Source organism: Bombina bombina, chromosome 6, assembly GCF_027579735.1.
Source record: "Bombina bombina isolate aBomBom1 chromosome 6, aBomBom1.pri, whole genome shotgun sequence".
Classification (NCBI taxonomy): Eukaryota; Metazoa; Chordata; class Amphibia; order Anura; family Bombinatoridae; genus Bombina; species Bombina bombina.
In genome coordinates this window covers 924,905,811-924,917,970 of record NC_069504.1, presented here as the reverse complement: position 1 = coordinate 924,917,970, position 12,160 = coordinate 924,905,811, and the positions used below count along the sequence as shown (strand labels likewise).

The window sequence follows — 12,160 nt, the reverse complement described above, 5'->3', positions numbered from 1 at the left end:
AAATACAACCTAACATTAAATTACAAAAAAGATTATCTAAAATTACCAAAAAATAAAAAGTCTAAAATTACAGAAAAAAATAAACAAAATTATCAAATATAAAAAAAAATTAAACCTAATCCCTATAAAAATAACCCCCCCAAAATAAAAACACCCCCTAATCTAAACTAAACTACCAATAGCCATTAAAGGGCCTTTTGTAGGGCATTGCCCTAAGTTAGACAGCTCTTTTATATGTAAAAAATACTAAGTCCCCCCCAACAGTTAAAAACCCCCACCCACCAAACTCCCAAAATAAAAAACCTAACACTAAAAAAACCTAAGCTACCCATTGTCCCTAAAGGGGCATTCGTATGGGCATTGCCCTTAAAAGGGCATTCAGCTCTTTTACTGCCCAAAAAACCCTAATCTAAAAACAACAAACAAAAAAAAAAAAAAAGACTAAGCCCCTAATAGGTACTCACCATTCCTGAAGTCCGACGGAGAAGGTCTTCTTCCAGGCGGCTCCATCATCTTCTATCTTCTATCTTCATCCGGAGTGAAGATGGCACGGTGCGGAGCTGGCTTCCCCGATACGTGGATCTTCAGTTGTGGTCCTAAGCGGCAGCGGTCCTCAGCGGCGTGGAAACTCCTCTTCATGTGATCGTCCACCGCACACTGAAGAGTGAATGCAAGATACCCCATTTTTATGGGGTACCTTGCATTCAAATTATCCATCCTGGCCCCCAAACCACAATCAATTAGATCACTGGCGCTCTGCCAATAGGATAAGAGCTACTGAAATCTTATTGGCTGATTTGAACAGCCAATAGGATTTCAGTAGCTCTTATCCTATTGGTTGATTTAAAAAAATATATATTTTTTGTGGTGGCTTTTTTTTAGATTAAGGTTTTTTTGCGCTGTAAAAGAGCTAATTGCCCTTTTAATGGCAGTAAAAGAGCTGTGCCCAAGGTAAGGGCAATGCCCATACAAATGCCCCTTTGGGGCAATGGGTAGCTTAGGTTTTTTTAGACTTAGTTTTTTAATTTTGGGGGGTTGGTTGGGTGGGGGGTTTTACTGTTAGGGGGTAATTGGTAATTTTTTAGGTAAAATAGCTGTTTAACTTAGAGCAATGCCCTACAAAATCCCTTTTACAGGCTATTGGTATTTTAGTATTAGATTAAGGGGTGTTTTTATTTTGGAGGGATTTTTTATTTTTATAGGGGTATTAGTTTAGGTTGAAATTTTTATTTTGGATAGCTTTGTTTATTTTTTTCTGAAATTTTACATTTTTATTTTTTTGTAATATTACCTTTGGGGTTTGTATTTTTTTAAACATAGACTGCCCTCAGGGCAGGGTTATCGACTAGTATGTATATATATATGTATTCTTAGATACTCTATCTAAAATATTTAACTACAAATTTCTTGTGATAGATAAAAAGCTGATTAAGAAAATACTATAATTATAATGAGGAAACACATTTTGCACATGCCCCATTCTAGTTTTAACACAGACTAACAAACAAATGCCCATTAACATGCTTGCAAAATATTTCACATAAATGTTTACAAATTATGTCCTATTCCACCTACATCCTCCTATAGTTTTAAGTGTGACCTGTGAGCTTTTTTCTGATGCTTAGTCCTAAGGTTTTCCAAGCTGAGCTCTCCAACAATGCAAAACCAGGTTAAATTTATTTTTATTTTTATTTGAGTTAATTGTAAATGATTACACTGGACATAACATGACAAGTACAAAACTTGACCTCACATTTTAAAAGGAAGAAAACCCAGCATAGCAAAAATAAATAACCATCCCTTTCCCTCGCATATCATCCAATGTTAAATTGGGAAGTTATAGAGATCATATTGGAAGTTTCTATCACCCAAAACCCACAAATTTCAACCTTTTTATTCGCCCCTCTGGTTGCAGAGTATTTTTTTTTCTAGCTGTAACAAGTGTTTTCATCTGAAAGGAAGCCAAAAACCTGAATACAGGTATACCCCGCTCATACAGCAGGTTAGGGACCGGAGCCCCGCTGTAAAGTGAAAACCGCCTTAAAGTGAAACAAGGCAGTTTTCGCTTTCTTTTCACTTGCCAGTGTGTTTAAAAACGTAAAAACATGTTTGAACTAACATATATTAGGTGTACAATAGCGCTAAGTTTAGTTTAACACTCGCACAGCACAGTATTCAATAAATACTGTACCTGTAAAATAGTGACAATCACTGTAGTACAATAGCACTGAGACACAGATTGCACTGTAATGCTGTAAACAGAGTGAACTAAGCATAATAAAATGGTGCCAGTCACTTGTCTTGAAATCTCACGAAGATTACAGCACTGGTATAAAATCCTTGGAGGTTGAACTTCAGCTCCACAAAGCGCTGTATTAGCGAATCGCTGTAAAGTGAAGCGCTGTAAAGTGAGGTATACCTGTATGAAATTGTCTTATAATTGTTTTATAACCATGTGCTTGCAATATATATATATATATATATATATATATATATATATATATACATATATATATATATATATAAAATTGTTTTTTTCATTCAAAAATGGTCAGAATGTTTGGAGTAAAGTTCTGTTAACAAAACACTATGGGCTCCTTTTATCAAGCTGCAGATGCAGCTTTGGAGCTCTTTCCGTGCAGACTCGCATGAGTGAGCCTGCAGCCGAAAGTTAAGAAGCAGCGGTCATCGCACAACTGTTTCATATCCTCTACGCCAGCTCTAAATCGGTAATTTAAATCGTCCCAAACTAGTCTGACCAGGGTAATTGACATCCTTGATTGAATGTGATTGGCCGCGCAAAAGCATGGATCGGCATTGTACGAGCAGCTGCTCATGCAAAGATAAATGAGAGCATTGCGATGCTGACCATTACCTGCATTCACAGCTACCAGATTCCCTAATTGGGAACCTGTCTGTCCACAGGATGATAAATGGAGTCCTATTTATTTTGTACAGTAAAACATGATAATATTAGAGATGTGATTACATTTCTTCCATTTTTTTAAGGGAGACCAAATGTAGAAGTTATCTCTTATTCCTTTTCCCATCACTGCCATTTCCATACTTTCTTAACCCTTTCTGTTCAAGTATTTGTTTATGCAAGTAAAACAATGTTTAGAAAAGTATATGAATGGTAGCATTTTCAACTGAACCTAAATACTTTGTATATCATCAGGTCAGCCATCAGAACCAGAGTTGTCAAGAAAACACAAATTTGGTTTCATACAAAGAACTGCAGATATATCTGGAGTTTCATGATGCAATATTGCTGAATGAATTGCAACATATTGTGCTATATATTATGACATTTGCACTTTAATTTACTTAGCTAATATTTTAATTTATTGTTTATAATTTTTTTCTGTGTTTTTTACATCTGGCCTGTACGCCTTAATACATTTTATTTTACTATTACTAGGGTGACAGCAAGAAAATGGAGGATGCAAATACATATTTAGCTCTTCCTTCAACGCGTCAACAACTGGACAGTAAAGGATTGACGTTCAACAGAAACAGCGGTAGCTCTGGAGGTCTCTCTGTTAGTTCACGGGATTCTTTTTCTATTGCAACACTTGTCTGTTCAACTAAATTGACTCAGAATGGTAGGCTAATTAAACCATTTATCTCTAATGAAAAACTATATGTATTGTTCTTGTATGTTCAAGTTTAACTGCAATTAATTGAACCCTTTTTTTAACAGGCAATTTATCTCAGACAGTAAAGTAACAATTTTAAAGTAGATTTTGGGGTCAGAAATATATTTTCTGAATCTTTAATATCTAAATATTTAAAATATAATGTATCTATTTTATTATAAAGAGAAAAACACCATTAAAGACTGTGGATTTTTGTAAATAAATAATATGTTTTTTTTAAAAACAATGTGAGCAATTCCTTAAGCATTTTTTGTTTGTTTTTACTTGTTAAATAGTCTTATATTTAAAAATATAAAATATAATGTATCTATTTTATTATAAAGAGAAAAACACCATTAAAGACTGTGGATTTTTGTAAATAAATAATATGTTTTTTTTAAAAACAATGTGAGCAATTCCTTAAGCATTTTTTGTTTGTTTTTACTTGTTAAATAGTCTTATATTTAAAAAAATATATTTACAATGTTTTTATGTAGTCTGGGCCCACATTTATCAATGTGCAGGTGGACAGGTTCTCAATTATCAAACTTCCCCATTTATCATTGTTTGTGCAATGCCAACCTCTGCTCTCACGCTGCTAATCGAGTGAGAGCAGAGCTGTCAATCACCCCAGTGGGACTAGTCCAGGGTGACTTTAAACCTCCTGCTCAGAGTTGGCGGAGAGGTTAAGAAACAACGGTTCCTGTATGCTTTCACATGTTGATCAGATGTGCACCTGCAGTCCATGTGGTTCTAACTCTTTTTATTCAACAAAATATAAGAAAATATACTACTATAATGGTTCTTTATTATTTTAGTTATATTAAAAGAGTGTTTAAAATGCATTTCACATAATTAAATAACTGTAAGAGCTATTAGTTTACTGTTTATAGACATATTACTTACTTTTTTTTAATTATCACAGATTATTAGTTTATTTAATGAAATATAGGGTTACATATGTGATATTATGTGAATTATTGCTGTGTGTGTTTGTTTGTGTATGTGGCTTTCCTAATTCATTTGTTATAAAGGGGCATGTTACTCATCTTTAATTATTTTATGCTTGATACAACAATAAGAAAGAAAACTTATACCTGGGAAATTATTTATTGTAAATTTAGATAATCTCTGTGAGCAGTTACCATTCAGCTCCTACTTTCATGTATGTGGTAAAAAAAAAATAGGCAATCAACATTATTTGAATTTTGCAAGTTTTTAGAGTTATTTATTGACTTGAGGAGAAAAGGAAAGTGACTTTTCCTGCACATGAGAAATACCTGTACTCTTGATAGTCTTCGAACAAGATGCTTACATTTTTTTAATAAGATGAGGTAACTAGGGACATTTTGAGGTAAAATAATTTTCCTTTTTCACATACCAATGTTCATGTGACAATTTTTAGTCAACTTGTTAAATATATACTGCATTAAAGGAATAAAAAAACAGTAAATATGCTAGTTTGCAGTTTTTTTTTAATGCCTGTTTTATATCTTTCCCTAATTGTCCTAAACAGGAGTGATTGACCCATTTATTTATAGAAACTCAGTGGAATTAAGAAAACCATCAATTTTAGAGTTAAATTACAGGAAAAGGAGACTAAACAATTAATAAAAGTATATTGCAAAGTTTTTTGTTAGTTTTTTACGTACACATAATGAAATATTTTATTTTACAATCTCATAGTGTAATATCCCTTTCATTTCAAGTGATAAAGCATGTGGGTAAGATGTCTTTTTAACAATTGTGATTTATTCCTGGAAACACCCATTTTTTGTAAATTAAAATGATTGGAACTGGCGTTATTGCTGTTTAAAGAAGTTATTTTTCCATTTTGATTCTTAAGTGGGATTACTCGGCCTTTTGAAGTGGCGCATGAAGCCAGAGCTTTTGCAGGAAAACTTGGAAAAACTGAAGATTGTGGATGGAGAAGAAGTTGTAAAAGTATGGATAAGTCTATGTTTTTTGTTTATGTGCTGATTACCACAGTGTTTAGTAGGCATCTGCCCACAGGTTATGTAATGCATATTGACTACTAGCGATTTGGAAACAAACATATTTACTTTAAATTTTGTATTCCATTCTGTGACAATAATTATCACATAATAAATGCAAAATAAAGTCAAATCAGGACTGAGTAATACATTTTGGTATTATTGTTATATAGACAATCATTATCTGTATGTGCATGCATCCTATTGGCAGGGAAGATAAGGCATACTGAACATTCTTACCTTACCAATTTGGCAAGTGCTCGGAACAAAATTATGCATTGGGGCTTCCACTGCAGCATAGAATTTTGTGTAATGGAAAAACAAATGAGCCTTGCAATATATCTAACTTTAGACTCAATGCCATCTGAACATGGATCCCTTGAGTAAACTAGCATTACAAGTTGGATAAACAAATCATAGCTGTTTCATTCATTAAAATGACTGTTGGCACATTGAAGTGAAGTCAGCATGGTGTTTGAACAAGATATTCCAATGAGCTATTGGAAGTAAATGCATAACTGAAGACTTCCCACAGTCAGTTCAGTTGAGATGTCAAAAAATCCATTTGGAAAAACCTTTATGTAATTTAGTCTCAGGATTATTTTTTGTTTTTGGCAAATAAAGTGGGGCTGCAATGGGTAAATAAAATAGAGAGACACATCAGTTCTTGTAAGTACAAAGGTGTTTAAAATCCATATTTTGCCAGAAGCATTAGATCTTAATTAGGCATTTTGAGCACACCGGCATTTCCTAAATGCATTAACATCAACTTTACTTAAAAAAATAATCAACATACAGTACTACAGCTAAGCATTCTGGATATTGATTTATTAAAGTAATAGAGTTAAATAGAAATCCAAGCTTTCTAGATAATAATGGAGTTGATTTCAATCTCTCCCAATAACGAGGTTTTAGACGATGTGGGAAGCATGTTGTTTGAGAGATCACAATCCAGAATGGGTTCAGCCACTAAAAGCCCACAGCTGTGAATTAATTTTAATTAAAAAAATTCCCAAAACCGTGTGTTTTCAGTTGTTCAGTTGCTTGTTATCAGGATTGAAACTGGAAATCCAACCAAAACTGACATACATGGATATTTCACATGCCTTAAAGTTACATTGCAGTTGTTTAGATTTAACCCCATTAAACAGTGTGTAAGGGAAATCATCATTTACACTTATGAGATTTGCCTATTGCAATCTGAATTCATCCTGATAGTTGTTAAACATTATACATGACATTTGTATGTAGGCATGATGGGTATACTGCTCATATTGGCTTAATGATTATATTGTAACTTTTATTATTTTAATAGTTTTTCATTTTTCATTATTTCCACTTATTGATTTGAAAAAGCATAATTTTCGAACACTACAGGTTTCTCTTAGGAAGAAATGGTCACAACTTATCTTCTAAAACAGGATTTTAACCACTTTCACACTGTAAGGTTTAAAACCACCAAGTACTGAGGTTTCTTCCATTGCAATAATGTAGCCACAAACATGTTGCCAAAACTGGAAAACCGTGTGTTGTCTTTTCAAATTCCATTACTCAAAATAGATTGAGACACACGGTTCTAGATATTGTAAAGCAAATTTTAAAAAACACAAAAACATGATTGCTGAACTTTCTGAAATTTTTAAAAACCCAGCTTCTCGGTAGCAAACAAACAAGATGGAACAGCAAACAGTGAATTCCGGTCACAAAGAAGCTGTTACATTTTCCATTTATCAAGGCGACTGTACTGAAACTGACAATCACAGCAATGTGAGTGTGAATTAGAAACAAACATTTTCAATGCTGATGAATAGCTCTTTATTTAATCTAGACTGTGTATACAAATATACCTCTGAATCCATGAACATGTCAGAGTCTATTATGTCTTGCACACATGCAACATAATAGAATTATTTCAAATTGTCTTGGAATTCTTGCAAATATGTCAAAACGCCATTTCAGTACTTTATCAAGTGCCTTTATGTGTCAAATTTGCTAAGTGTAAAATGGTCATGAAAACCTGTTGAAAAGTATCAAGAACATTTTTTGTAATCATTAATAACTTTTGGGCTCCTTGTTAAAAATAGGCCATTACAAGTCAATATCTTAGCTCAGAGAAGCTGTCAAAAACCCACACAAATCACATTGAAATAAAAAGTGCCCTTTTTTTAAAAAAACCCCACCAAAAGCAAATTGGCTAATAGAATGGAATAGATCCCAATATTACATAGCAGGGAACAATTGCTTATTCTTAAAAACCTGCAGATTGCTTTGTTATTAATCGAAAATCAAAAAATATCAGTTATAATTTATTTTACTCCTGAAATAAAGAAGATTGCCTCATATATTTGATTCTAAACACAGTATATGATTGAGATAAATGAGACAGGATATATCAGTGGACCTGTTTGTTTTTATGCAGAATCTCTGAAATACTTTTTAAAACCAACTCATTATTATTATTATTTTTAACCTTACAGTCCGAATAATCAAATGCTGTAAGACAATAGGCTAACAATACAGTTAACAAGGAATTATATATTAACAATATTTTGTAACTTGTTACCAGAATATTACATTAATTTAATGTCAGCATCAAGAATACATGGAGATTAATATCTTATATTAATAATAAAACCTTTGTGTATTAAAGTGTATGTATATCCATTCACAATTATACTCTCCTATATCCCCCCAGTTTGTTTGTGACACCTGGAAATCAAACCTTATATATATTTCAGAAAGAGCCTCCATTAAATACATCTAATCACGCAGCATAAAAGACACAGAAGTCTTTACACTCCATATTTTGTGACAAACATTTCTCTTTCATTCCTCTCAACAGCTACTTTGTTAAAGATGTATCCACATGTCCTACTTTTTTGATTGAGGGTTTCCTAGTCATGTTTGATGACTGGACAAACCTGTCATATGGAACACAGCTTTTTTTTTTTTTTTTTAAATAGATTATTAGTTTTATCAGGTATATAAACCTTCAGACAGCATTATTAAATTAGTTTAGAAAAAGCCAGCAGTAGAAATCATCTCTATAATCAAACTCAGCCCTCTATGCAAAGTTGTCTCCACTTCTAAAAAGTCACAATGAGAACTCTAAATATCATATATCTTCAGGGAATTCAGCTTTTTGATACATTTTTCTTACTGCTATGCAAATCAAACATATGTATTACTTTTATTTGTACTGTCGAGGAAACACAATAAGATGTATTTTACAAAATATTTACAAGTGGTGTGGGTATTCATTTTACACGAGAGAGCAAACTGTACCAATAGACACTAATACAGCATTTTACAGAATAGTGTGAATAAATTAGTAGAGATTAAAAGGAAAAATACCTTTTTGCTCAATTTATTTGTTTTAGAGATAAAAATAAACAATATATTATAAACAGAATGCATTCCAGTGCACATGTTTATTGAACAGTTATAAGACTTTAATATGATTCAAGTGAAGTTAAAATGATTGCATTCACACTTTGTGCTTTTGCAGTTTCTTCAGGATACTCTTGATGCTTTGTTTAATATCATGATGGAACATTCTGATTCAAGCAAATATGATATCCTTGTCTTTGACGCACTGGTAAGGATTGCATTTCTAATGTTTGTTGATATACATATTGCCATTAGAATTGAATTTTCACTGCAATGTAATAGAAATGAAATGAACCATTTTAACTCAGATAATGTATTAAAATATACATTTCCAACATTACTGTATTTAAAAATATATCCGAAAACAGAAACTTCTAAAGGGAGGACATTTTTGTATTACTCACTAAACCTCCAAGTATGAATGCCTTCTTCATCAGCAAGAAATTCTGAATCAGAATAACAGTTTTAAACAAATCTCACAAACAGGATCATGAATATGTCTTAGAAAACCTTATTTGCAATTGAGAAGCCTTTCATTTAAGACCTTAGTTGAGGGCTTTTAAATCTCAAAAGAATGTAAGGTTTTCAGGTGAGGCAATAATTAAGTTGCATTGTTTGCATTATCATTTCTAATTATGATAGACTGATATCTACAAAAAATATATTTTTTTAAAAAAAACGGTAATTGAAATTGTGAGTTTAACTAATAAAGGAAGTACATGGACAACAGTTATTGTATAGTGCAGTATAGTTGAGGATTTTTTATGTTGAATATAAGAGAAATTAGTTGAAAGAAAGACAGACAGATACAGCAGATGAGGATTATATTTGGGACATATGGTAGGTCGTCAGACTTGCAAGAGTAGATGGAATTCCAGAAGTCAAGACAGGATGTGATGAGTATTAATTGTGTCTTATAAGAGATATTGATAAATTTTAGATATATTTTTAACATAATTGTTCCAGAAATTAACCAAGAAATTAATATGAAGACCAAATGAAAGTTCTGAGTTAATTATGACTCCAAGGCAGTGGGAAAAAAGGGTTGAAGTGATAACAGTATTGTCAACAATACTCAATATTTAAAGGGTGAGTAGAAGGGGTGGGCAAGGGAAGCTCAACTTTGGAGATATTGAGCTTTCGAAAATGTTGTGTCAGTAGGAGGCGCATAGATTAGAAATACAAACGCTGGATATGAAGTAGACAGACAACATTAGATCAGTGTTTTCCAACATTTTGCTATGGCGTAACAGAGTGGGAATGAGTGTTTTTTTTCTTCTTAATCTGGATCCCATCTTAATTGTTTTATATTTACCCAATCTACCTAAGTACTCCTCTTTTTTCCAACTGGGTTCACCTTTGCTACCTGTATATTTTAAATAAAGTGTTAATCATATGAAGTAATAAAGAAGTTTATTTTTGAAAGGATAATATAATTTCTAAAATTATTTCAACACCCCAACAAATAGAAAAATAAATATTTAGGGGTACTTAGTTTGAAAATGTTGGCCACAATTGTGTTACACACTATTGCTTATAACAGTGACTACTATGGGTAACAAGTAAGTCAACAGTAACAAATGAGACATAGACAGCAGCACAAAGCTTTGACATCTGTCCTGGACCATAACAGAAGTACATCAAAGGATAGGTTAATGTTTAGTTTGATGTCTTGAAAAGAACAGAAAGAGAAGAAAACTTGTGCAATGTCAAACTCCTTTAGTACTTTTAAGGTCATTTGGTCAGATTTCTAGTATAAGATGTCTCTAATAATAGAATACTCCTTTCTTTTAAATACAATGCATAATTAATTCATATACTTTTTGTTTGAATTTATTACACATTTATTTTTTTATGTATATTTTTATAGATTTACATAATTGGACTGATCGCTGACAGAAAATTCCAACATTTCAACACTGTTTTAGAAGCTTACATAAAGCAACATTTCAGCGCAACATTGGCTTATAAGTAAGTTTGAAAAGTTACATTAACTTTAACTATTCTAAAACTTTATTTAAGATTGTGTGATATTATACTGAATTATATTCTGTTCATTGACATTTATATGAACTTTAACCTTACAGAGACTTAAAGAATTAGAAACCAGTCTCGTGATGTGAATTACTATGAAACTGGACAAACAATAGTAAATTTAAAATACAAAGTCATAAGGACTTACCACTAATAAAGTTGGGGGCTATTTTCAGCATAGCAAAATTTATAGTAAAAGAAGAAATAATAACTAGTAGAAAACAGAAAGCAGCAATATATTTGAAAATAGAACATGTACCTTTACATTTTTCATATTCTTGACACAGGGAGTCTTTCCTGCATTAAAGAGGCATGATTCAGATTCAGCATACAATTTTGAAAAACTTTCCAATTTATTTCTGTAATCTATTGTGTTTCATTCTCTTGATATCCTTTGTTGAAAAACATCAACGAACAAAACATCAAGGTATGCTCAGGAGCAGCTGAAGCTCAAGAGCAGCAAAGCACTACTATAAACTATCTGCTGATCTGCTGATTGGTGACTGCACATACAGTATTTATGCCTCTTGTTATTGGCTCAGCTGGCTCCCAGTAGTGCAGTGCTGCACCTTCAACAAAGGCTACCAAGAGAATAAAGCAAATTATATAATGAAAGTAAATTGGAAAGTTGTTTAAAATGCTCTGTCTGAATTACAAAAAGAAAATGTGTCCTGTCCCTTTAATTGCATGTAAAGGATAAAACTCATATCTCTTTCAACAAGGTCTCTGCCCTGAACTAATTTGTTGTTTTTAAAGGGATACTGACATATTCTATAAATTATTATTATGTTGTAGCAGAATATGTGAAAATATAATATATATATATATATATATATATATATATATATATATATATACAGTATATATATACAGTATATATATATATATATATATATATATATATATATATATATATATATATACAGTATATATATATATTTAAAATAAATAGGCCTAGATTTGGAGTTCGGCGGTAGCCGTCAAAACCAGCGTTAGAGGCTCCTAACGCTGGTTTTGGGCGCCCGCTGGTATTTGGAGTCAGTGATTAAAGGGTCTAACGCTCACTTTTCAGCCGCGACTTTTCCATACCGCAGATCCCCCTAC

General features: G+C 32.2%; 1 protein-coding gene across 1 annotated transcript in view; it reads left to right on the top strand.

Moving 5' to 3' along the window:
• DOCK2 (dedicator of cytokinesis 2) overlaps positions 1-12,160 on the top strand; it is a 1,640,323-nt gene that overhangs the window by 368,772 nt on the left and 1,259,391 nt on the right. Inside the window, 4 exon segments of the mRNA XM_053718563.1 lie at positions 3,422-3,605; positions 5,485-5,582; positions 9,141-9,230; positions 10,893-10,993. Coding sequence (XP_053574538.1) covers positions 3,422-3,605; positions 5,485-5,582; positions 9,141-9,230; positions 10,893-10,993 — 473 coding nt within the window.